The sequence below is a fragment of the Pezoporus occidentalis genome, unplaced genomic scaffold (genome assembly GCF_034315485.1).
Source record: "Pezoporus occidentalis ecotype Australia unplaced genomic scaffold, CSIRO_AGI_Poc_V1 ctg22, whole genome shotgun sequence".
In the NCBI taxonomy this organism is placed as follows: Eukaryota; Metazoa; Chordata; class Aves; order Psittaciformes; family Psittacidae; genus Pezoporus; species Pezoporus occidentalis.
Genome location: NW_026914072.1, coordinates 1,502,029 through 1,529,541, shown reverse-complemented (window position 1 = coordinate 1,529,541; position 27,513 = coordinate 1,502,029). Strand labels below are relative to the sequence as shown.

At 39.0% G+C, this 27,513-nt stretch overlaps 1 protein-coding gene across 1 annotated transcript in view; it reads right to left on the bottom strand.

Annotated features, from left to right (window-relative positions):
* The window catches only part of MICAL2 (microtubule associated monooxygenase, calponin and LIM domain containing 2), a 119,672-nt gene that overhangs the window by 54,449 nt on the left and 37,710 nt on the right, over positions 1–27,513 (bottom strand). Inside the window, exons 15-24 of the mRNA XM_062620114.1 lie at positions 24,293–24,364; positions 23,648–23,794; positions 22,446–22,550; positions 20,679–20,897; positions 20,338–20,439; positions 19,228–19,359; positions 10,767–10,874; positions 8,648–8,834; positions 7,479–7,567; positions 6,762–7,140 (exon numbers count right to left, since the gene is read on the bottom strand). Of these exons, the coding sequence (XP_062476098.1) occupies positions 6,762–7,140; positions 7,479–7,567; positions 8,648–8,834; positions 10,767–10,874; positions 19,228–19,359; positions 20,338–20,439; positions 20,679–20,897; positions 22,446–22,550; positions 23,648–23,794; positions 24,293–24,364 (1,540 nt within the window). The remainder of the gene's footprint in view (positions 1–6,761; positions 7,141–7,478; positions 7,568–8,647; positions 8,835–10,766; positions 10,875–19,227; positions 19,360–20,337; positions 20,440–20,678; positions 20,898–22,445; positions 22,551–23,647; positions 23,795–24,292; positions 24,365–27,513) is intronic.

Sequence of the window (27,513 nt, the reverse complement as noted above, 5' to 3'; positions counted from 1 at the left end):
ATTGCCATAATACTGTGGGAGAACCCAGATCACAGCCCTTGCTTGAGGTTGGAATACCTACAGAAGACACTTTCAATGGCATTTTATAGCTGTAGCAATCTAGATGAAAGCGAGAGGAATAGAAATTACTCTTCTTGCAGAGCTAATGAAAGGCTGATGTTTTAATTTAAGCAATTTTAAGAAGTTTTGTCTGTGTTCTTTTTTCCAAAGTTCTTTTTCATTATCAAGCATTAGCATTATCATAATAAAGGCAGGTTACCTTTACAGAATCTCAGCATGTTTGATTTTCATTACCAGACATGTAGGCAGGTAAGGCTGCCTTGCTTTAAGATGGGCCTGGCTCTTCAAAAAAGCACACCTGTGTACTTATTTCCAATCCAAACGACCCCTGTGGCAACAGACAAGTTCAGAACCCATTTGAACCAGTATAAAGAGGAGGAAAGACAAAGCATCTCCTGAGCCTGCCAGACAAAGCAAATGTCACCTCTGCATTTCTACTGCTATAATGGCATCTATAGCATCAAGCAACTTTCAAGTCTTAGAAAGCATTAGCTATACCAAGAGCCACTAGTGTCTTCTGCTCTGAAACCACGGTTTTTAGAAGGCAACCAGTCCAGTGTCAGCTTGAGACCAGAGCAGCAGCCTGGTTGCCTTTCAAACAAGCACCACTGATAATTCCAGCTATGTGAAAGGACAAAGCATCACTGCTTCAGGGTGCATTTTTAACAGCACATGCTGCCAGAGACTGAGAGCACTCGAGTTTTTGGAGAGAGCTCAGCACAACAGCAGGAGGAGGATTCAGGTCTTCTACCCACAGGGAGCTTTGCACATGTGGCCAAATCAGGCTCATTAAATTTGTAGAGAACTTAACCCACTAGTCTACTCCTTCATCAGCAGTACTAGAAGCAAAACAAGGAATATTCAGTTTTATTGTGCAATGGTTTTGATTCAGAGCAAGGGAACTAGCACAAACTTGTTCCCCTCATGCTGCTCATTTTGTCTTCTTTATTTCTTTTCCAAACATGGTGTTTTGTTTTGTCCACTAGCATTCAAGGACATGGACTGTTCACCACTAGGTATATCCCTCCAGTGACATGATTTGGTAGTGATTTGACTTTTTGGACCTCTGTGCCACCATAAGAAACAAAACTATAACAAATCTAACATTACCCCAATTCCAAGTTATTGTAAGTGAAAACTTATGAGAACAGCATGAACATCTGATGCCTCTCAAAGCTTCAGTGCCAAACAAATCATCACCTTCTGCAGAAAAAAAACCAACCTCTTCTAATGTTTCCATGTCACTGCCTCTGCCTAAAATGATCAAGATGTCAGAAATAAGGCTGCTCTGAATCTGTTAGTTGCACAAAGAGTAAATGGAGTCTTACCCAGATTGTTTTGTCCATTACAATTAAGAAGGTGCCAAGTATTGTCTTAAATAGTATTTGTTGCCCTATGTTTTCATTATGCAAATCATCTCCCCCCCAAACAATAAACTTTCTACTGTACATGGTGGCTTTTTCTTTGGCAGGGAAGATGGAATAGTTCATTGGGAATAACATTTGTTGTTCTTTAGCAATGTTGTCTTTAGCAGCACTGTAAAAAAAATTCTGTCACTCAAACAACCCTTCTGAGGCTCATTTTGAACTAACTTTAAAAAACACATCACACAATCTTTCCATTAAATTACTGGGAATATTCTTTCTGGGATTTGTTTGTTGTTTTTTTTCTTGAAATACAAAGGAAGAGATTACAGTTTAAGAATTGAAGTGCAAGCAAAAAAAAAGAAAAGAAGATGAAGGGGAGGAAGACTTAGGAAAGCTTTTTTGGAGACCCCACTGCTTAAAAAGAACCACAAACACCACCTTTAACAACAAATTAAAATTAAGGGAAAAAAAATAAATAGCCATGACAGAGCAAAGGAAGGCTAAAGAAATGAATAAATACATAAACAAGGCCACTGTTAGCATATAATAGGTCACCACTAGTTGAAGCTTCCCAGCATCCGGAAGATACAGGGAGCTTGCAAACAGCACTCAAGAGCTAGTAGCAAAAGTAAAGCTTTACCCACAGTTATTACCTGCTTTTCCTGTATACAGTATAAAATCCCAAACACATTAACTCAGCTTGACCTTTATGATGTTTGTAAATACGCAAATTAAAATCATAAAGAAAGGTAAGAGAAGTGAGAGGGGAGCGGACAAGTGCCATTTTTGTATGCAATACAAGCAGCTCCCATTCTCACCAACACCAATTTATCATTCCCAGGAAGGAGAAATCCCAACACCAGCCACCTCCTGATCAGCACTGGGTGGGATAAATTGCCAAGGACCCTGACATATATCTGTTTCAAAAGGGACACATGCAGTTATGCCACCACAGTGAAACTCTCTGGCCTTTGGGTCAGGCCACAAAGATAACGCAACAGCATCCACCAGAAGAGGAATGTGCAGAACCACTGTGAAGTCACTATTAAGTCTCTGTCCTTAGGAAACATTTTTAAAAGGAAGAGATGAAACAAGAAGACTTACAAAGAACTACATTTATTTTTGTTTACAGCAGATATCATAAATAAAGCTAAAACAATTTTCACTGTGTGCAAAATACAGAATTTCCATGTGAAAATTTAAATACAGCATTAAAAACTATTTAATAAAAATATTCAGTTAAGATTATAAAGTAAAATGAAGACAGAAGATTGAGGAGGAGAAGGACAGAATCCTCACTGGCCAGGAAGAGCTAGGAAGACTCTGCAACAGAGGGTAAAAAACACAGCAGTGGAGTGGTTTGAAATGGCAGGCCTTTATGTCATGACCTTCATCTGAAAGCATGCTGAGCTCTGTAACAAAACACCATAGCCCTGACATACATAGGAAGTCACGTCCTAACCATTTGTGCAGGAAGTGACGCTTAAAATACAGAGAAGGTTTCTGTGTGGGCACAGAGCGGGGACTTTCAAAGCCATCAAGACATTCTGGCATACCCACACAAATAAATACTATTGCTTAAGCTACACAAATGTACAGGTCAGCAAGATAAGGAGTGTAGAGCTCTGACCCTGCAGCACTTCAGCATTCCTGGCTGAGGTGTGTGAAATGAGGCAAGTGGCAGAGGACGTGTGGCCTCTCCTGAAAACTGCCACTTAGATCAATTCCCGAAGACCCTTCCCTTTAGAAGAGGATCTCAGGAGGGAAGGCTGGGTCATGACCATGTCAAACAAAGCTTTAGTGCACATGCTTGTCAGACTGAGCCCTTGGTTCTTGTTTGGATTCATTTCCCCTTCTAGATTATCAACGTGTGATTGATTACACATACTGGAACTTATGTAAAAAATACAAAATAATAGCACAACTTTGTCATGGAGAGCATGGCAAGGTCTCATGCAGCAAGACAAATCCATTCATCACAGTGGCAAATAGGGCCTAGTTAATTAGTTAACAAAACAATTCAAACCAAAACACTCTGGTTATATAAACTTGGCATTCTGATATTACAGACTAAAAATAGCATGCTTATATATTACTGTTAGGCCAGCCTACCATGTTTCTTGGGGTGAAAGACTAGAGTTTGCACCTACTTGGCTAATTTTTTAACAGAATCCTTTTATATTGTACTCTTCCAGTATGAAAGCAAGAAAGTGCTTAGGAAGCACCACAGTGCTCAAACATTGCTTGTTCACTGCTTATTGGAGCTCAATGGAAATAGGTGGTCACGCTAACCAGGAGAATCAGCTGGCTAATCTTGTCCTGACCTTATTTCAAATCTTTCCTTCAATACTTTGAAAGAAATTTAATTAGTTTTTGAAAGAAACTTTAATTAGTTCTTTCGAGAAGCAACTTACTTACCTAACTTACCTTGAAGGCACAAGGAAGTGTACATGCACAGACACAGACAGAAAAATTCTCTACAGAGAGCACAGACTTTGCTTTTTCTAGAACTGTGAACTCAGCATCAGGTTAAATGATCATGCCAAAGCTTGCATCCATTAATATACCAGACACACACAGTTTGCTCCAAAAGTCTTGAAAAAAACGCACATTGAAATGCTGTCAAACAACAGTGTTAGTCACACAATTTTGGAACTGGCAAGCAGAAAAAAAAATCACCTGAGAGCAGAAAGGCTTCAGCCAGTGAGTGGGTGCAGCACTGGAATGATGAAATGGACTAAAAGCAATGAGGGAGATTGACAAAGAAGACAGCCAGGAAAAAAAACAAAACACAGACCTTAACTTGGTTATACAGAAAAGCATCAGAAAGATTATGTAGGCACAGAGAAGAATAGGCCAAAATGAAACTGCCTTTCTTCATTAAATCATGAATGAGGACAAGTAAGTATGAATCTTACTAACAGAATATTAAGATTAAAAAAAACATAAATAAAAAAATCTACCAATTAGATTGATATCAATAAAAAAACCTTGCCAACAGATCCCAGTGGGATATGCAGTGTAATTAAGATTCCTCAGGAAAATGTTTTCATTCTGCAGATTCCTGATTTCTGTTGTGGGAATGTAGGGATTTTATTCCTCATTATATAAATCTATACGAGTCAATGCCAGCTTTTTATTTTTTTAAGTTGAATTTTAAACTTTCTCCTAGTAAGATTCATCTACTTTACATTAATTGGACATCAGAGATTTATAGATTTCTTACTATGTCACCATTTTCCATACCAATGGTATGTTTACCATTACGCTCACTCTGCTGAAAAGCAGAAAATTCCCTGTAGTAAACAGTAGAAGATTTCAGGAAACAGTGTTCCTAAGGACTGTGCTGTTGACAAACTGACAGAGAACTGATTGCAAGCCAAGTTTTAAAACTTTACTACTTAGCAGTTTGCTGTGTTGCAGGAGTAACATGCTCAATCACAGCACAGATTTTTTCCTTTTTAAAGTGAAACTATAATTAGCAAATAATTAAAAAGTATACAATGTTCCAAAGTAGGTTTGGGGGTTTTTTACATGCTATAAAAAAAAAGATACAGATACGTTTTGTTACATATATACAGATGCCCACCATGTTACTATAATTGTTGCTGTGTCCAGTCAATATTCTAGCAAAGTTTTGCTAATACATGTTTGAGCATTAATGGCAATTTATTTCAAATGAATGCTGCCTTACACCTAAACAATTTTCTTCAATCACTTTTTCAAGTTCTGCGCATATACTAACAATTTTTTTCCCCCAAAATACATAATCATTTTAAACTGTGAAAAGCTTTATCCTCATAGTTTAAAGGAAGTCAGACTATCTAGAAGAAAAATCCAGTTTGCCATTTCCTTTAAACAGGAGATAATTTCCTCTTTAAACCTAAGAAAAAACTGCCAGTCCATAAGCAGCACAGCCATTTAAGACCACTGGAAGACCACTGGATGCTCAACTTTGGTTCTAACTGAATGCAATATTATTTCCTATTATTTAAGCCATATTCTGTTGGCTAGAAATAAATGCTACAGAAGCTTTTAATTTTAGGCTATATATAATACCATGTTTATGTATTTACCTATTTCCTGGTTAACTTCTGAATTTAAACACTCAAGTATTTGAGAGGCAGGGAGCATGCTTACCTTGCTGGCTAACTAGGCTGAAAGTAATCAGGATTTGGGATGTTGGTGTCTCCTTGCCACTAAATAGCTTACTTAACCTGCCCCAACACCTTCTGATTAAGGTAGACCTTGTTGAGAGACATCTGAAAGAAAGTTACTTAACAGCTGCTCCAGACAGAATTTCACCTTTCTGCCATTACACATTGAAATGAATGAAATACCCAACTAAGAATTAATCTCCTTGGAATACATTTTTAGGTTTTTCTTGTTTGCTCTAAACTTGTATTAAAAAAAAAAATAAAAATCCAAAAGACAATAGGAGCATTGCCTACCCAGAGGAAACACAGCAGTGATTTCACTTACAGATGAGTGCTCCATAAACTGATATTCCTTGAATCAGCCACCTAATGAGGAAGCCTCGATTTGAGAAATAAGTCAGATCTAATTACACTATCAGTTCCTTTGACCTAGTTGCAATCAAGCCTTCACTCAACTAAGATTTGCTCTTCAAATTTATTTCAAAACTTTAAATAAATTAGTAGTACAGATTACACCCACTATCATCAAAAGGGTATCTATCACATATAAGAAATGAAAAAAGGCATGACTAGGAGCAATGGCAATTAAGTACATGATTAATTCTTCTTTTTTTCTTTTTAACATATTCATGCAAATTATAAACCTCATAACGCAGAGCAAAGATGAAAGCAAGAAGAAAAAAGGTATGCGCCATCTTCAGGTTTCAAAACCCAGTCATTTATCACAAATATTCCCCAAACATCTGAAAGAATACACATTCTTTCTTGGTCTAATGAAAAAAAGAAAAAGGAGGAGGGCAGGGGAGGGAGCATGGTTTTTAAATATACAATATGCCCCATGGTCTGATCACAGGATAAAACAAGTAAAAAAGATAAATCTACAAACATCCTTCATCCGTTGCCATGTTTTGGAAATGTGTCTGGACATTGCCCTTCATGCTCTAACATACAGTACATTTCATATTGAAATTTTTGATTGCACACCTCATATATATCAGAAGGAATCCACCATTCAAGTCACACATTAAATTATATGAAAAGTAAAAAAGCAAACAAACAAAAAAACCAACAAAACCCCCAAAGAAGCAAACAAAAAACCCTCAAGAAAATAGTGAGGCTGTTAATTTTGAAAATCTGAAAGGCAAAATTGAGCAAGACACAGAAGAACTTAAACCCTACAGAATTTTTTTCACCCATTCAAGCACATTTTCAAGTGATAGCTCTGCTTCCCGGTACATATGAGTAAGTACCTCTAGAAGAGCACAGAGGAATGGCACACCAAGGCTCAAGAGTTCATACAAGTAGGTATAGTTATATGCATTGTCCCTGAAATGAAGATTGGTAGCGTGCAGAAAACCATGCATCCAGTTAGACAGGCGTCTGGGAATGTCAAGCAGATCCCTTGTCACCCGAAGGGGCCAGCTTAGTGCGCCCCTAAAGAAGGAAGTCAGGATACCTGGGGACCTGTCCTCTGGACTGCTAGCAGTAGACAAAGTGCTTTCTGTGGTGGTCTCTGTGGGTTTGGGTTCCTCTTTCTTCCATGCTTCTGCTGTCTCCTTATATAAAGCGTTAAAAAAAAATGTTATATATACACTTCTAAAATATGGCACGTTCAATTTCTCTTACTGTTTTCAGGTCTTTATATATATATATTCACTTCCAATTTCTCCTAAGTTCACATTTATTTTGTATAGAGAAAACTCAATTCCATTCAGAACCAGACTATAAATATGTCAAACAGAACCAGGAGGTTATGTTTTAGTATTGATTTAATTGCTTCTGGATATTAGCTAGGAAACATCTCTCACATACACATACAATTGCAAGTATTGCACCCTGCTTGAAGTCAAGCTGCCTCAACATTCCCTGCATTACTAATATAAACAATACATACCTTTCCTTGGATCTGTAAGGTTGCTCTTCTCTTTCTCTGCTTAGTACTGATTTTGCAGTGTGTAAAATGAGGTTTGCAGTAAAATTTACCTACAAGAGAAAAAAAAAAAAAAAAGATATTTTATCTATATATGTATGGACTGAAACCCCACTGCTGCATCCATAAAAAGCTAAAATCAGGATAATCAATGGTTGGGCAGCAAAAGGAATGGGAAACTTGCCACCAGCTGAATAGCTTACAGCTCTGAATGGGTTTCTTTTACAGTACACAGATTTGCATGTTTTTTAAATAAGGCAAGGTCATTTATCTACCACACAGGTTTAAGATTAATTAATAGCAGAAACCCAAAATTCAATAAATACAATGTCACAAACCAAAACAAGACATCAAGCAGCAAAAACTCAAATAATCAGTTAAAAAAAAAAGTCTTTGCAAAGCATTCTCTGGACTTCAAAAGAGTCACTTTTAGCCTTGAGTCTTTAATTTTTTCTTTGCAGAAAGAGATCAGGTTAATATTCCAATCTACTCAAACCATTTGGAAGCAGCAAGGGAATTTCAATTCAGTTTAATAATTTCCCTCTAAACAAAAAACAAACAAACAAACAAAAATGGGGGTGTAGGTGGGATTGAGTGCCCAAGATCTGAATCTCCTGTTCTACAGTAGACTGGAATAAATTACACCACTGCTCGGCCAGTACTACTGCTTTCAATTCCTGAGCCATAACATCTTGAAAGAGATAACCTATATTCCCTTGATCCATGTAAATCTGCCACTATTGTGTCTTACCCTTGTAGATCATGTTATTTAATGGCCAGTTATAAATGAGAGATGAGAATAATTCTGTACTGTTGGAGAGAAAAAAAAAAAAAAAAAATCACCTTTCCCCTCCACCTCCCTCTGTCCTGCGCTTGGACAAATTGCATTTTGATCACTCAAGTTATTTTCCACTGAGGAATTCTTATTTAAAGCTCAGGTCTGTCATAACTGGATTATTTTGAAAGACTAGAACTGCAAGTACAAGGACTTGAAGATCAGTATGGACACAACATACTTGGCAGACCTCCTCTTTACTGAATTACTTGGCCAGGTCTTTTTCCCTGGTTCCTTTAAAAACATCAATACTTAAACAATCAATATTTTAAATATTCTTAAATAGTTCCTCTATTACCTTCCTCAACATCAAAGGCGTAAATTCCTAAGCGGAGTGTTGTAGAACATACTTCACACTTGAAGCACTCCCTATGAAAGAAGTGGCCTTCTGCACTCAGCCGCTCCATAACGTATACCCGTTTTTTGCAGAAGTAACAAATGTCACTCCCCCCGACAGACTGAGGGAATTCTTTTCGCAGAGATGCCTGTTAAATGACAAAAATAGAAAGGCACATAAAGCTGTTGCACTACACCCAGACACAAATTCTTAACTGGGAAGCTTCTTTATCTGCTTGAATTTTTACACAGCACCCTCCACACACAATTAAAATGTCAGCTTTTTTATTACTCATTTGCTACAATCCTGTAGGTTTATGCTGCAATTCATAAATCAGACATCACAAGGACTTTAAGGGGTGATTTTCAGCTGGACTCGTATCCAGCTTCCCTCTGGGAGTTCACTGACATTTTGTGTTTACTCAGGTACAAGAGCAGCATCAGTCCCAGATGCTCTTTTCATCACCCTGCACTGTGCTGGCTCAGGCACTTGCATCTCACAGTCTGAGGGCATCGGTGCTTCTCAGAAGAGGGCAAAGGCAGACCTTGCCAGCCTCAAATAACAGGCATGCAGAGCTAGGAAAACAGACATCCTGAAACTTTCAATATACACTCGCTCATACACACTCTGGAGGAAAATGTAGGCTTGCATTTTAATGTCCAGGAAGAAAACCTGACAGTCTTTAATGCTGGTGTCTGAACTGTTTTCATTGCTGCAGACATGCTTCCCCTCTCAGACATGTTCCTCCCAAGACTACAGCCCAAGCTGGGGCTTGATTTGTTTTAAAAAAAAAAAAAAATCACTTTCTCTCCTTCCACAGACATGCAGAATATTTTTAACTCATTGGACTTTAAAATATGATCCATATTTACAACTGGAATCTATTGTGAAAGTTTTTGTTGAATTTGGGCTGTCAATCATCATTCTTTAATTGCCATACATCTTACCCTCTCTGGATATACACGCAAAAGGTACAGAAAAAATAAAAAGGTACAGAAAAATAAATTAGAAATTAATTAGATGCCACTGGACTTCCCTTTTCTTATTAGAGGTAGATATGAAGATGTTACTTTGTATTAGTTATAAGTCAGTACAGACGAGCAACCTGTCTCTACCACAGCCATCACCATCTCCCTTCCTTTCCACCATCCCCACTGCCACGGGAGAAGTTCTATGCATGGGACAGAGGAGGCATAGGCTTGGCAGAGTCCAGGCACATTCAGACAACAGCACATAGTCCACGCAACTCATCTTTAGTTTGCTGCCAAAAAGTAGCCTTGTAACAGCTTCATAATGTTAAGTTCAAGTCACAATTTTAATCGTCACATTGTCTTGTGCTTAAAAGTTAAGGACCAAATCTGCCATCAATAATCCGTTTTGCTGTGATGGATCATTTCAGAGCATGAAATTTCCCAAATGAATAACCATGCAAATGGTTACCCATGTATATACATGTTTTCGAAAAAAGAACAGATAGTTACAGTGAAGTACAAGCAACTGAGTTTGTGCTGGCTAATAGATAAGTGTCATCACCACAACACAACATCTTACTTCACTTCCCAATACCTGACAGCTCTGAGCAGTAGAGGCAGAAGATGGAGAATGAGGAATGGGGCAAGAACCTGTAGCTCTGTCCAGAGACTGCTTCTGAATTCAACACAGAACAGTGTCAGAGTTTAAAAACAGCTCTCCAAAATGAGGCACAGTGATTCAGCATTTGTGTGTTAAAAATAACTGCATAAACATATACTATAACAAAACTTTCTTTAGAAGCTACCCTGATTAATAATTGCCTTCTCTTACTAACTGTACCAGTAATTACGTTTAATAAAACCCTCCTGAAGTTTTAATTCATGCAAATAATAAAAATCTAAATAGAAGACACCGTGAACAACATTTCCAGCACATCCACACATCAGCATGTTTTGCCAGTACGTACTTGATTCCTTAATAAATGTTAGACTAAGACCTTTCATAATGCTTGAAGTGCTCCACAGCCAAAATCTTAAATTAGGATGTTAGTTCCGGAAACACCACTCTTTAAAATCGAGTTATTGCTTCTTTTTGGGTTTGGTCTTACCAGTTCAAGGGGGTTAAGCTGTGGCTTGGGTCTGTGATCATTCACATACAGATTGACAAGAACTTCAGCCACAGCTCCAATTGCACATGATACCTTTCCTACAGTCATCTAACCAGAAAAGAGAAGATGAAGAATAGAAGGAAGAGCTTTAGTTTTTCTTGAAAAAGGATTTTACGAGAAAAGGACAGGAATGATTTGAAAACATGCAAACAACGATAAAGAGAGGCTACGAGAAAGAGCAGAGCCAAAGTCTAGCAGAACACAAGCATGTTCATTTGTTAGCAGCATGGTCCAGCTGGTGGCCACAGAAAGCTTCTGTGCAGCTCCCACACTTCTCTGTGAAATGATGCAGAAACAACTGCTGGGAGCAAACACTCCCACAGCACAGTCCTCCTGCCATGCCTATGAAAGGCTGAGCTGGGAGCTACTGCCTATCAGGGTTGGGCTGTTCTGATAGATTGAGAAAAACAAACCCTGTTCACTTTGACTTCTTGGAACTTTATTGTTGTATTTAACAGGAGTGGGGACTAAACTTTACATTACCAGACTACAGAGTGTGGCATTTCAGGAAACAGCCTATGAAAATGTAGCAGAAATCCCACGTACAAACATTTTGTTGATTCTCACAAAGCAATCATTCTCCCTCTTCCCCATTGACTCAATGCCAGGGAAAACTGGATAAACCATGCTCATGAAAGGAAGCCATCTCCTTTAATCTGCTTCATCACACTATAGCAGCCACAAATGTTAGGCTCTTTCTAACCAAATTTATCAAATAGACAGGCCTGCAAGGAAACTGCACTTCTTTAGGCTGTGGCTCCAAATGCACCACCACCAGATCACTGACTGCATGGTCCAGGCTTCCTTGCCAAAACACATGCCTGGGCAGTGGAACAGTAGAAAGGGGGGGTGTGTGTGGCAGGCAGGCAGGTAGGTATTCTAGTTCCCTGCTCCTGGAAAAAAAGACTGCGAAGACTTCATAGAGCTATAGAAATATTTTCTACCCTAAGCCAAATTTGCTGTAGTGACTTTCATTTTAGTTTTATAGTCAACATAAGATCCCACGACCTCTCTGGTAGCAAAGACAGCAAGAACAATCCTGGTAAGGCCAGGGACCTGGTATTCTGCTTCTGAAGTCAGAACATTCTTTTTATTTCCTAGAGGATCCACTGTCTCATATATCGTGCTTCATTTGCCTCCCAAAGAGTCCAAATATTAAAGTCTCACACTTGTCAGCGATATAATTTTTTACTGCCACTATACCAAGTCTTGCTAATGGAAAGGTTTTAAAATATCAGAAAGCTACCAAGAAGAAAAGAGAAAAATATAAAGGCAATGGTATTTATGCTACTTTAAAATAATTTTGAAACATTTTCTATCAAGTTTAAAACAACTATGATGCATTGTGGGTGCATTTTCAAAAATTATGACAGATAAAAATATTCTTGCTAATAAAAAAAAAATATAATCCAGAGGAGTATGTCCAGCTCCTTACAGCTTCCCTTATCTTTTGAGAGTTATCCTGTAATTAGCTTAATATCCAGGTAGGTACAAAATATGCATGTTAAGACAACAAAGGCCATTCAAGGAATAAATTTATGTCCTGTTTGGTTTTGCTTATTATAAAAAGACTTTAAAATGTTGTTCAATATCTGCAGAACTTGCAGGGTAACAACAGCAAAGTAAACTGTTAATTACACACCACAGTGCTGTCCCAAGTGGTACACTAGATTATTAGCCAACAGAAGTGCTACTTGCTACTACAGGAAAACTATGCTCCTTTGTATTGTTTAAAATCACAGAAGACAAAATTTTCCTCCCCAAATTCTGCCCCTCAGAATACGCTGAGTGACTTTTAGGCCACATACAACTTATTACCTATGAGCTCCTAGGTAAAAGAAAGCTTCTGAAGTTAACTGAAGCAAGAAGTTTACCTTGAACTAGTTAAATGCTGGAGCAATCACTTGAACAATAAGGCTGTGCCTAGAATGCAAGTAGGTGAATTTCAGGAAAAGCATCCTTAAGCATGAACTACACCTTGAAATTCATCAGGTTGGTCGATTTCTGTTCTCCACCCATTGGAGCAATCTACCTCAACATTAAAGCAGTCAAAACAAGAAAATTGCACATCTGTACATACTTAAAAAATGTTATTAAAAGGAAATGTTATTGTAATGAAAGGGAACTCCCATTCTGTGTAAAAGCAAGTGGGATTTCAATTTAATCTAGTAACCGAAAGATTGCTGACTACTCTTGTCTCCTACAACCACCATCAACACACGCATTGTTGCTGCTCACCAGTGGGAAGGGCAGGAGGCAAGTGGACTTGAGGACTGATTAGATCTCACTTTATACAAATGGTTTAATAAGGCCACATTACTGGGGAAAGATCTCTATTGGTTCTCCTTACTGAATCAGGAATGTGGGTAGACAAGAGGAGATCGATTTGCTACAACCTTGGCACCACACCTTCCAGGTGATGTGCAGAGGGGCCTAGATAGATTGGAGCATTGGGCAATGATTAAGGGGATAAAATTTACCAGGTCCAAATGCTGAGTTCTGCACTCAGAATAGAGTAATGCCAGGTGCAAGTATAAACCGGGAGAGGGGTGGCTGGAGAGCAGCCCTGCAGAATGGGATCAGGGATTGCTGGTTGGCAGCAGGCTCAGTATGAGCCAGCAGTGTGCCCTGGCAGCCAAGAGGGTAAACCCCATAATGGAGGGCATCAAACACAGCACCAGCAACCAGTTCAAAAGAGGGGACTATCCCACTGTATTCAGCATTGGTGCAGCCTCACATTGAGTACTGTGTGCAGCTCTGGGCCCCACAGCTGGAAAAGGATGTGAAGTTCCTTAAATGTGTCTGGAGGAGGGCAACGAAGCTGGCGGGAGCACTGGAAGGCAAGTCTTGTGAGGGGCAGCTAAGGACTGTGGGCTTGTCTAGTTTGGAGAGAAGGAAGCTAAGGGGTGACCTCATTGCTTTCTACAGCTTCCTGAGGAGGGAAACTGGAGAGGAGGTGCTGATCTCTTCTTCCTGTACCTAGTGATAGGATCACACAGTATCACACAGTATCACAGTATGCTAGAGATTGGAAGGGACCTCAAAAGATCATCTAGTCCAATCCCCCTGCCAGAGCAGGAACACCTAGATGCTTGGGAATGGTTCAAAGCTGCATCAGGAGAGGTTCAGACTGGACATTAGGAAGCACTTCTTCACCAAAACAGTGGTCAAACACTGGAACAGGCTTCCCAGAGAGCTGGTTGATGCCCCACGCCTGCCAGTGATTAAGAGGCATTTGGACAATGTCCTTAGTTTCATGCTTTAGCTTTTGGTCAGCCCTGAATTGGTCAGGCAGTTGGACTAGATGATCATGGTACATCCCTTACAACCAAAATATTCTATTGTGTTCTATTCAAAAGAAATTAAATTACAAAATAGAAACATCGAGGAAAGATAAGAAGCCACCAGACCACCTCATGAGCACTTGCAGAAACCTGCAGAGAAGGGGAGGGATGGGTTCTAGCCCACAAGGCTAGGGACTTCTGCCCTAATATGACAACAGTACAACCACTGAGTAACCTTGTCTTCTCTAAAACTCACCTGGTTATGGACAAGGACTTCAGTAACATCCTCACCACGTAATCATGTAAGTGTAATAAATTCCAGTTGCAGGAGAGATGGTCTGACCCCAAAATCTACAGACATTCCTGCAGAGAACCTGTCAGCTCTTACATGGGTTAGCTTTGGTTGATAGCACACAGATCTCTGCCAGCCTGATGCTACTCATGTACCCTAGAAATTCACTATACACATAATAGGTTTTATATTTTGCTTATGCACTTACTACCCTTGAGGCTACTGGTGTACTTGAAGTGCCACACAACCCTGCAATTCTGTAGTGCCGCGGCCACTATCAATAAATAGCAGGTTACTGCTCACAATTCAAGCAGGTTTATACCTTTAGCTTTAAACCCTGTGTTGGAAAGGAATCTTAGAGTTACCTTACACAGTAAATTTCAGAAAAAATCTGCAAAGAAAACACTTAAAAATCCACCACGTGTGTGTGATTTGTGAAGACTGTTGACCTGTCAATGACATGTTACCAAAGCTTTTCAGCAGGTTGATCAGAGTGGTTATTAGTGGGAAGCGAAAGCTGCCTTCTGTGTTTCCCCATGTTATTGTTTGTAACACCACAGCCAACCAACAACTATGCCTGGTAGTATTTTCATAAAACAAAGGAAATGTACTCTCTGCCTCCAAAGCATACAATGCTTCCCCTTTGTTGTTTCATATCCTTAATGATTTTCCTGGTCTTATTTAGCTTTGAAAGGTATTTATTTACTTTGGTACCACCTGCTACATATGTTTTACCTCTGAGATAAACAACATGTGAGCAATAAGTTACTGTGTGTAGAAAACACCCAAGCCCTGCTGGTAATTAGTCGCCTCACTGAAGGGAAGCAGTTGGTCCAAACACTGCAGGCAGCAAAGCCTACTGATTGCAACATCATAGTTCTTATGACATACGGTGTGGAGTCACGCATGCAAAGCTCAGATGAACACAGTTTTCTGAAGATCAAATCCAACTTTAAACAGACAACAGGAATAACCAAAGCCCAGCCTGTAATATAATATTTGTTCCTTCATAATTCTACCTATGTGAATTTTGACAGCTGCTCAAAGCTAGAAGGTAGCTTTGATTATTACTGGCAACTTGCATATACTTTCATGTAGTAGGAAGTTCTTAATAAATTGTAATGACTGTATGCCTTTAGAAGAAACAATATGCTTCCATAGCCTTCCTTTCAAGGGCTCCTTTCAGGACTGAGGCTTAACAGGTTTCTGTAATAAGACAGTATGATTTCTTAGCCACCATTTTCAATAAATATGGTACCATAACTAATACCACTCTAGTGAAAATTCAACAGTTGCAAAGGATCATTGTGTCTCATAACAATCTCAGTATTCACTTGAAATTAAAGTGACGGTTCTAACTACTTAAAGAATGGGAGGGTACTGATATTTATAGGCCACCTCTCATGAAATCTTACAAAACTCAGAAGACTTCCATTATCTTCTGCTGGGAAAATGCAGAAACACTGAGAGCGACATGAAGAAGCTTGTTCTGCTGGCTTACCAATCCTGAAGCCCTTTTTCTCACTGAAGTCTAGACTTACCTCGTGGTATCTCTCAGAACAGGGACCAGAAATAGAAATTCTAAGTCCTATAACCCCAACCGCAAGATAACACAAACACAGGCAATTAATTACCAGTGCATACTCAGAGCAGAGAAGTCCAAACATATTGTTAAATTATCATGCATAGCACTTGAAAATGTGCACTGCGCACCTGAAATATGATCCGATTTTATTTTATAGTGCTGCACATTTAGCCAGTGTTTTAGAGTAGGATAAAATTTTCATGTTACAAAAAGTGGTGAGGCACTGGAATGGGTTGCCCAGGGAGGTTGTGAATGCTCCATCCCTGGCAGTGTTCAAGATCAGGTTGGACGAAGCCTTGGGTGAGATGGTTTAGTGTGAGGTGTCCCTGCCCATGGCACGGGGGTTGGAACTAGATGATCTTAAGGTCCTTTCCAACCCTAACGATTCTATGATTCTATGATTCTAAGTGTGCAATCTTAAGACAAAACCCAGGGACAAGAAGTTAACCGTGAAAGGGCACAGACAGATTGCTTGTTATGAAATCCAGGCTCAGCAGGTGTTCTCTGAAAAACTGATACTCTCACAGTAAAACAGCAATAAGAAACCTGCTTCTGGAAAAATTTTGCTTGAGAAATAACAGAAGATAAGCCAGAACATGGCCTGTGTAACTTAAAGAGAAACAGAAATTAAGTTGCCAAAGAGAGGTAAAGTTAAAGTAATGGGTATCACAGGACTAAACCAACCTCACAGCACATGAATAAATAGTATGGAGAACAAAAGTCTTGCACATCCATTAACACCTCACTAGCACATCATCAATGCAAGTAAAGGGCCTAGACATAGGTCCACAGAGCCATTTAGTTCATCTCCTGTCCTCAGGACAGATCCATTTTACTTGTGTAAAGTGCACATCGGCATAACCTGCTCCAAACATAACCTGCTGCAGACTGCAGGCCTCCTCCAGCACCCTGCTACTTACTATTCAGGGGTCTCCTATCCCCATCCCCAAGCCTCACCTGAATCTCTGTTTCCATAGTGACTGTCCACTTACTGTGCCAAAACTGAGCATGGAGGACAGGTACCCTCCCCTTCTCTGCAACAGCTTTGAGACACCATGGCTGACTGACCCTGTCTAACCCCTCCGCTCGCTTTAAGTTACCCCTGTAGCATCTGCCTCAAAGGGGAGGAAAGTTAAAGCTTGCCTGTTCATTATCAGACCTGCTATTTAAAAATTCCCAAATATGCTGTGCCAAATGCACCATATTTAGACATATGTAATGCATACAGTGTACAAGAAGACCTGAGCCTATGTAACCCTATGGAGCAGCATACTAGGCATCAAGATGTTCATACATGTAGATCTGCCAAAGAATACATGTAGTCCTACCTAACCAGCCAAATATTTACCAAATGAGATGAATGTACATTTTCTGTACTGGTGACAGAATAAGATTTTCTTGGCTCAGCAGCTGTGCTGCATTCTGCCATCACCTCTGGAGTAATGGCAGAATGGAGAGCATTTTTCAATTGACGTAAACTTAGCCTGACTGAAATCAAGTCATAACAAAATATTGCTACATCATTCAAATACAATGGCAAGCTAATAAAAGACTGTAAGTGTAGTTCAAACAAAACACAGTTGGATTAAAACATTCAAAAATGACTGCTCAGGCCAAACGCTCTCTATGAAAAAAACTTTAAAACCCAGTAAAATTATGGCTCTGTACAGAGTTTCTGTATGATTAAGAACTTAGTTCTCATATGTTAAAGGGTTGTTCATATAGTCTGGGTTTTTTTCTTTATTCTCATTGCAGTGTCACAATGGTTCTCCAAATAAAATGAGCAACAGGCCCCTACATTTTGGAAACCATTACTTAGCTTAAAACCCATCACATGCTATACCTCCTAGGTCATAGAAAGTAAGAGGTAAATCCAGGCAAAGGATTTACTTTGAAGCTGAAGAGAATTAGGGGATTACTGCAGTAAGGCACCTGCTGGGCTTGCAGTGTCCTTGAAGGACTCTTTAGCCTGTATTTTCCCAGAGAATGAGAGGGAGTCTTTTCAACACAGATCCATTTCAACTGAGGGACATGGCTTTGCAAACTGCAAGTCAGCTCAGTACCTAGCTTCTTGGTTACTGCGGGGGCTGTGAGCCCGATTTCCAACCAGCACTAACAATATGGTGCAAAATAACCTTAAAATACCTAGACCATTCCACTAAATGATTCTGCCCACCAGATGGGAAATTACCTTCACCCATGGCTTGCCTGAAGTTGAGAAACAGTCATGAGTAATTCATAAAACTACTGTTATTTGAATACAACAAAAGCAGAATGCTTTGCTTCTCCTCCCAGTAAATGCAGACAGTACCAGATTTTGCTGAATAGCACTTCTTTCATGTGTCAGGCAGCAGAACCACCAGCATGTGCAGAGTCACAGCAATTGCCATCAATACCCCTAGAAAAAATGAAGTGTCCACCTTCATTTCTTCACCCACCCAATTCAATACTGGGAACCTAGGCCTGTACCTGCCCTGAAAAGCTGAAAAAGAAACTTTCTTCAATTAAAATCCTTCTAAAACAAAGGGAGTTAGAAGCCAGTCTCATCCTAACTTCCACAGATAAAAGCAAACCCCCTTCTAACATCAGCACAAGTAGCAAGAGCCAAATATCTGATTCAAGTGTTACATAACCGCTTTCATTCAGAGTATGCACGTTTCCTCTCTGTAAAAGTTTGTTACAAAAACTATTCTAGCAAAAAATTCTAGCAAGTACAAATAAATAAACAAACAAGACAATGAAATTGGTCTGTAACTACAAGTGTTCATACTATTTCTAGTTAAAACCAACATTATCGTGCAGGTTCCCCCCTATAGTCCAGACAGATATTCTTATGAAAACAAAAAACAACCAAACACAAATGCCATCCAAGAACATCTAACTGATCCCATAACATCCAGTTAGCTATAAAATGTGAAGCTCTTTCTTTGCTAGGCATGTCTGTAGTACTGTCCAACAACAGAACATTTCAGATAAGCAGCAATGCAAAATTTTCAGAACTGAAGTAAAAATTTTATTAGCTATTTGCTTTGTTCTTCAACTTAATACCTGAACAGTTTTTAACGACTTTCCTCCTACAAACATGCAGAATTAACAACAGTGAATAAAATAAAATTTTATTCCAGTGTGAAATGCAACCTATACAACAGATCTGCTGGCAGCACCTTCCATCCAAGCAGTTTCTTAAGTAGCTTTAGCAACACGTTTGGATTTAACAGGAAAAAGCTGTTAATAGAGTACCTGTCTAGAAGGAGCAGCAGGGAAAGCTGAATCGACAGATGATGGAGAAGAGGCAGCAGCCGAGTCATGAGGTGGAGGGCAAGAAGGAGTTGGGGGCTGAGAATAGGATAAGCCTTTAGTAGATAGTTTATTCTGTGTAAAGCAGAAATAGGAGAGTTATCCAAGAGACAGTGACATTAGCAGAGGTTAAGAGAGTAATTTCAAAGTCATGCATGAAAAAAATAGGATAATCATAGAATCATAGAATCGTTAGGGCTGGAAAGGACCTTAAGATCATCTAGTTCCAACCCCCCTGCCGTGGGTAGGGACACCTTACGCTAAATCATATCACCCAAGGCCTCGTCCAACCTGGTCTTGAACACTGCCAGGGATGGAGCATTCACAACCTCCCTGGGCAACCTGTTCCAGTGCCTCACCACCCTAACAGGAAAGAATTTCCTTCTTATATCCAACCTAAACTTCCCCTGTTTAAGTTTTAACCCGTTACCCCTTGTCCTATCACTACAGTCTCTAATGAAGAATCCCTCTCCAGCATCCCTATAGGCCCCCTTCAGATACTGGAAGGCTGCTATGAGGTCTCCACACAGCCTTCTCTTCTCCAGGCTGAACAGACCCAACTTCCTCTAATTCTGTTCTTTTTCCTCTATTTCTGCACAGGGAGGAGCCACAGAAATTATCAAGGTAAAACCTTCATGGCAAATTATATTATTGTACTCAGTTTTCTTTTAAAAATATTTACAGTGGACAGTTCGGTAAGATAGTGCTGTGAGAAAGCATAACAAAGCATAAGAAATGCCAGATTCCACCAAGAATTACAAATTCATTAGAAACTGTGAGCTACCAGTGTATATGTAAGCACAAGACATGGTTTATACTAACATTTCTCTCATGCTAATGTACTCTGATTAGCTCTATGATTTAGATTGTGTTTTGCCTCAAATTATGAATAATACATAGCCTTTTGCCAGTTACAGGGGAATCCACATTGTTTTTCAGATCCACCCAAGGTGAAAGGAAAGTTAGAAACAAAACTACTGAAATTTCCCTCCCCCTGATTTCTCGTATGTCTTCTAACTCAGCACTTTTTCAGGTATAAAACCTAATATTCACCTTTGGAAGCTCCATGTATCCAAACATTGAGGCAAGATGTGCTGCTTTCTCTTTAATGTTCTTTTTATGGAATTCCCTGTTTGCTATGTTCTGAGCTCTTTTCTGCAATAAGAGCCAGGGAAGGAATGCCAAGAAAGGAGAGAGAGAGAGAGAGAGAGATTGAGAAATCTCTGTTAATGTCACATACATCATGAGAATATATCAAGTTTGTAGAAAGACTTTTTATTGTCTTAATATAGCCTATAGTCAACAGAGAAAAAGCCAGCACAACTAGGGACAATACAGGATACAGATTAACATATGCAGTTAAGAGACAGAAAGGAAAAGAAATTGCTTGTCACCTGTTTCATTTTTTCCTCCAGGTGCTGAAGACGCTCAAGCACTCCAGAAAGTACAAATGCAGCAGAACAGGCAGATGCGAGATTTTCAGAGGTTTCTGACAGACTGGGTTGGGTATCTGTTTTTTGTACAGTCTTTGCTCTCCTGGCCATATGATCAGAACCATCTAAAGACTGTTTGGGTTCCCTGACCTCGTGTTCACTCCTAGCTAGCACCTGAAACTGGGAAACACTTGAAGTGAAAAAAATCTGCTTTCTGCACTACCATGCAGTATATGCAGCTTTTAAGAACGCTTCTGAAAGCACAGCACAGTCATGCACATAACTAGAATCAAAATGTTCTCACATCACTCTTTGCAAACTACCTACTGCATCTCTGATGCTTGCATCCATGCACTGAAATAAATCGGTCCTGCATAACTTACGCAGGTCTTGACATCCTTCTCTAGGTCTGTGTCAGTTTTTATGAATAACCCCAGTTAGCATCAGTGCAGAAGAACACGACACTGCATCTCCTTCCAGGTTTTTTAGCAAGGATTTTGCTTGCTTGTTTGTTTTAGTATTACATCTGCCTGAAACTAAACTTACAATCAACTTGTAAGGATATCAACAGTAGTTCTCAGTGTAATTCTAGATCTAGTCTAACCCAAGTTAAGCTATAAAGTATCTAAGATTTAAACAATTTTAAGGAGTTCATTGAGGATTTCAGAATAGGTCTCTGAATTTGAGTCTTTACATAGAATAGCTTTTGAAGTAAAGAAAACATTTGAATCAGTTCAGCTTTATCAAACTCAGTCTTACCTTCCAGTTGGGTCTTTTCATGAGAGTTTTCTACTTCATCCTATCTGTCCAATTCAATTAAATACATAAACTTTCCAAATTTCTCAGAATTAAAATATAAAAACCTAATGCCAATCAACTTGCAGTGTGCTTCTGATGTTTCAGAATAGCAGATCTGCCTTTGAAACAGCAATTCTCAACTAGTTTATGAATCTGCATTTTTCATCAAGCTGATTGGCAGATTTCCATATGCAATGCAGATCCCATTTCACTGAAGACTACTCTTGCAATGCCCCTACATGGTATTTACTTCAATTTAACATTCTATTGTAAAGTGAATGTCAATACTATTTGATATAAGACTGCTTTCATTGGAAGTATCAAGAGAAAAATTTAGACAATGTATTCAAACATTTTGCCCCATGTATATGACGCAGCAAAAGAGTTTTCAGCAGAAATTCTTATTACAAGTTTTGCTTAAAGAAATAAAACCTCTGGGCATCAATATCAGCTTTTCAATGCTCAAGCTTTTATCTCGGATATTTTTGCCGGGTTTCTTGGGACGGAAAACTCCTTTTGCATTATCTTTACAATAGCCCAAAACATCAAGTACATGCACAGACAAATTTTCAGATACTGCTGTAGTTTTCTCACATGTTAAATGTAGCTATGTAATTATATTTATACAGTTTGGACTATAGATGTGATAACACAGAAATCAACACCTATGTTTTTAGGTTTGTTTTGTTTTGGTTTTATTTCCCCCCACAGTTATTAATTCTTTCAAATAGTTTTCTCATCTGGTCAAGCAGGTATAAAATAGCCTTAAACTTTAATGTGGTTTTCACAATTCTGAGCTAAATATATCTGTTAACTTTGCAGATTACATCCACATGTTGTTTTATATATTCTATAGTTACACAGTAAGACTGAGTTCTCAGCAATGAGAGAAAAAGTGTGATTGTCGGTGTTACCAATGTGAGTTCCTACCTGCCTTTTTGGTTGAGGAGGAAGAAGACTTGCATCCTTAGGCTTAGCAAAGCGAGGATTAACAGGAGGGTCAGAAGAAAGCAGGCCTCGTCTATCTATTAGCTCCTTGTAAAGCATTTTTAAAATTACAAAGACAGAGAAGAGGGGGAAAAAAAAAAAAAAGGAAGACAGTAAATAGGATTCAAAGGTCTTTTGAGGCAGAAAGAAATAAAAGCCGGTTTTAAAGACACGTTACTATGGAGCTTAACAACATGCTTTGTAGACTTTTGTCACTGACCAATTTTATTAACCCCTTCTACCATCAAAGATATACTTAAAATTCAGTGCATTCAGTACTCTTTTAGAAAGGTTATGATCAAAAGGTTAAAAAAAAAAGCATCAAGCATTCCTTCAACAAGGCCAAGCAAACCTCTGCACACATAGCACATGCAGAAAACTCAGGGCATTGACAAGCAGCCAGGTAGAGCGCAAAGAACAGCAGTTCACACACTGCAGAAGTCACTTGACAACTACAGCCTACGTTTCTGGAGGACTTAAATATGTAAAAGAAAAAAATGGATACAAGCACAAAGAATTAAGAAAACCACCTCCTTCTGTGGAACCTCAACACCTTGTTCATCCTTCCTTCAAATATTTCATGTGACAGATCCAAACTCAGCTGACTCAAACCATCTCACTAGCTAAAGTGTGATTTCGAGTTTATGATCACTACCTTGACAGCACTGGATTATCTTTAAACCATGAAAATGCCACTGAACGTACAAATATATTCCATTATGTCTACTTTACAAATGGAAATGCAGCCAGACACATCTTACAAAAGGTTAGATTACCTTCTATGCTTTCTAAATTTTCCACAAAGAAAGATTCCACTGGATGTGTAGAGTCCTTTAGTCATAGAATATAGGGAAAAAAAAAAAGTCCTTCTGCAATACCATATGCAGTCAGCTGTGACTTCCACACAAAGCAAAAATTCTACAGACTGGCTTACAAGAGATTTTTAGATATTGCAATTCCACCACACTTTATTATTAAAATATTTATTAATACATTATATAAATATGCATTAGTCAACCTATATTAGTCAGATTTGTTCATTAACTACTGAAAGGAATACCTTTAATTTGCATACAGCATCACGTTCGCAAGGAGTGACTACAGTTTAATTTCAGAGATTACTTTTGCATTCACCTATGACATACCTGCCTCCGAAAAATTGTATTTGGAGCATTCTCTTCAAACTTTGCCAACAGTTGAGTTGCCATTGATTTAACTTTATTCTGGTTTGTTCCTTCTCTGCCATCACTCTGTTCTTTTCCATTTATCCCTTGGCTTGAAAAGCCTGAAGTCTGCAAGGAAACAACAAAATATGGTTTTCCTGAGTTTGCCTACAACACTCACGGAGAGAGAAAAAGAGAGATGTAACATCCTTATCAGCAAAGGGCAATAGGAAATACATCTATATAATATTATATAGATGAGTTAAAGATGAGGCTGTTTAGCATGCCAAAGTCACCAACAAGTACTCTCTTTGGTCCCAGAGTACAGCAAAAAAGGGAATATTAACTGGTGTTAGTGATAAAACAGAGCCACCAACACACCTTAAGCATTCTTGGATCTCAAAGAAAACTAGTGCAATTTAGGTGATGCTCTCCTCCCTGACAAATGATTTAAATATATTTAGCTCTTTAGGGCACACCATGGTAAATTCAAGGTTTTTAAGGAGAGAGGCTGGCTTTTTCTTTCCTGCCAAGCACAAAAAGGGCCAAGCCCCAGCCCCCCAACTTCACTGCTTCCTCAGCTCTGGTGCTCATCGAGGAACTGGCTGAACACCACTGAACACCAACCTCCTCGAAGACACCAAAAAGACCTTTTCGACGTCTTTTATTAGACTCATTTTCTTCCGTTTTCCCTTCAACCTGGAATGGTAAAGTCAAAACAAGTTTATGGATTACTGCAGCAGTTACCAGATTAACCCACACAGTTCCTCCCAGGATATTAACTTTCATAACCAGGCAGTGTGGTCTGGCCTGTGTTAAATAAGGCAAACCCAGGTGAGCAGTGCCAGCATGCGGGGATCCTCATGGCACTGGCGTGCCTCATCAAACCCACACATGAGGAGGCTGGTGACCCTCATGGGAGTTATCACATATATCAAAGCTGCCCTGTAACCCCTGACTGGGAGCTCTCACTGGACTCTGATGGGTGAAAATACATGCTTCTACACCCTGTTGAACACAGGCCCTACATTGTTGGTGTTTATCTTGTCCTCTTTCAGTGTTGAAGAGTTTGTAATTCATAAATTACTGGCACATCCTTGAAGGAAAAGGCATTACAGCATCACTTATTCTGTGAATTTTAGTCTAGACTACACTGGTTTACAGGTAAATAACAAAATCCAGAAACCCCTTACTCTTTCACATCTTTTAATTAGATATCTGCATGCAGATCATGTGTTTATAGCGCAGACATACCTCTTTTGGGGAAGCAATTATTGTCTACCTTAAAGTCTGTCGCCCTTGTAAGGTTCATCTCCCTGACTATGGCTTTACATTACAATACTTAAGCAACCAAATTGCCTATTTTGTGCTCAAGCTACGCACATGTTTGATTACTCTACTGAATTAGGGATGGCACAACAAATACTACTTCATACTCAGTCTGGATGAACTTGCAAAATAGTCAATGCTTAAAAATTTGTAACAGTTCTTATTAAATTCAATTTTGAAGACTTGGTACAATGGAAATTTTTTTTTTTGTCTGATAGATGTCATGTTGAGTTACACTTTATGAACAATAGACTCCACTTATTTGCATCTGCCCATGCTGCATCTTAGTGATTGCTCAGCCAATTAAAAAAAAAAGAAAAAAAGAATGAAGAGAGATCAAAGAATACAGGATTCCTTTTTATAGATACACTGTAATAAATCATTATGCAGTGAATAGAAGTAATCCCAAACAACTTCTGAGCAAACACCAAAAGAATCAGGTGACAGTATTTTGATTACTTTGTATGCTTTGGTACATTGTCTTTCAAGCACTAGCTCTCAGTAACCTAGCTTAACACTGCCTATAGTCATTAGTCTACCAAGGAAAATTGAACAACATAACAGCACAATGTATTCTGCATAATAATCTGTACCACATAAAAGCAGACTTCGCCTAAGTGAATGGAGCAAACAAGATGATGCCTTTCGAAAAGTCTTACACAAAGGACTTTAATTAAGATATTTTACAAAGAAATGAAAGACAAAGCAATTTAATTACCTAGCAAAACTGCAAGAAAAAGGACTGTGCCCTTTATTGTGTAAACACCTCTATTCATTTATTAGTCTGGAGCACAGGAAATCTCAGTTCCTCTCCAGCCCTGCCGACACTGCTGGAGAATGGAAAACATTATCCAGCCCAACACACCCTGCCAGAACAGCTGGCCACACCAGTTCCAGGGTCCCGCTTCCTGGTCTCTCCTAATCTGAGCCCAGATAAGGATCCCTCTTCCAGCCAAATAAAAGGACAAACTAGATGGTATGGAAAGTTTTGTAAGCAACACTGTTACCCTGGCTGGTTTCTGAGTCTATGATATGTGAGTGCTCTCTTACAGTAATACCTGGATAATGCTCAGCAGCACTTTTTGCAGGGGAAAGAGACATAAATCTGAAGCCAAACTCTTAACTCAAGCAGTTGCTTTCCAAGGAGTTTCATTTCCCAGCTAGTTTCAGCTGGTTCTGGCACTCAAAAGGCTCTGTTCTAACCCGAGTACCATGTTCCTTGCTTACTTTCACACCCCAGCCATGACAGGGCTGCAAAGCCCTATACAAAATAAGGTCTTCACAGTCCCACTCCCCAAGCTGATTTGGAAAATACGGCCTTCGCTTCTCATTTCAAACAAACCACTGCAGTGTGAAACCAAAGGGGCCCATCAAGCAAATAACCTCATGCTTTCATGTAGTGCCAAGAACTATACCTCCTGTTATGACAGAAGGCTTATTTCATGATGGGAGGTTAGTCAGAAGGGCTGCACAGCTTAGTAATGGAAAGCTCTCCCCATTACTAAAAAGTCTATTTACTTCCACAAATAACTCAGGGAAAACCAACAACACTGTGGTCATGAAGAAGATTTTTCTTCTGAAGAAGTCACCCACAAGAAAAAGCAATGTTTATTTTGCCTATTTGATTTCCCACTGGTTGGTTAGCTGGGAAATATCACTTGGTTTTGTGTATATGTGGGTGGCAGGGAAAAGTTATTTCCTAACAAGGATATATGAGGTTACTGTGTTGTCCACAGGTTTCAAAAATGTGTTTCCTTATAGAAAATATCTGAGCCATCATCTAGGAAATCACTAGAAATTCTGGAGCAATTCTTCAGGTAGAAAACAAACAAACAAAAAATCCCACATTTCCATGAAAACTGAGAAGGTAAATTGGCAACAAATTTAAAAAGCAACACATTAAACTACAGAGAATGCAGTACATACATGTACACCTGAACTTTTCTGAAGGACACTGAATTCCAAAGAATTTGGAAATGTGTAGTTTTGAAGACAAAACTTAAAGAGTCTCTGCATAGGTGTAAATGAAGCAATACAGTTAAGCATGAATGAGGTCTGTTAAAAAGGAAAAAAAAAGAAAAGGAAGAAATAAAAAGAAAAAAAAAACAAACACCAAAACCCAACAAAGCAAGGGCTTGAGAACTGTAGCAGTAAATACACAGTTTCTGACCAGCCCAGGAAAGTCAAAGCCTGGAACAATTTTGCATTAAGCTTTGTTTCAGAAAATACAGAAGTTAAATTCATTTTGGTGGAGTACATGCTGCTAACTTGTGCTGGTTAATCTGCAGCAGCTGGATTTGAGACACTGGTGCCTCTGAGCCAGGCTTTGCAGACATTCCCCATGTAAACTGAAATTAGAATGAAGGTAGGCTTGGCTGTGGACGCACAGTCCCTCCTCAAGGTCTCCTTTCAAAAGAGGACCAGGTTAATGAATAGGCAGAAGGTGAAACAGTTTATTACTGAATAATTTCATTAGAGTAACCTATAAATTAAATCATAGAAAACTTCTGAAGTTTTAA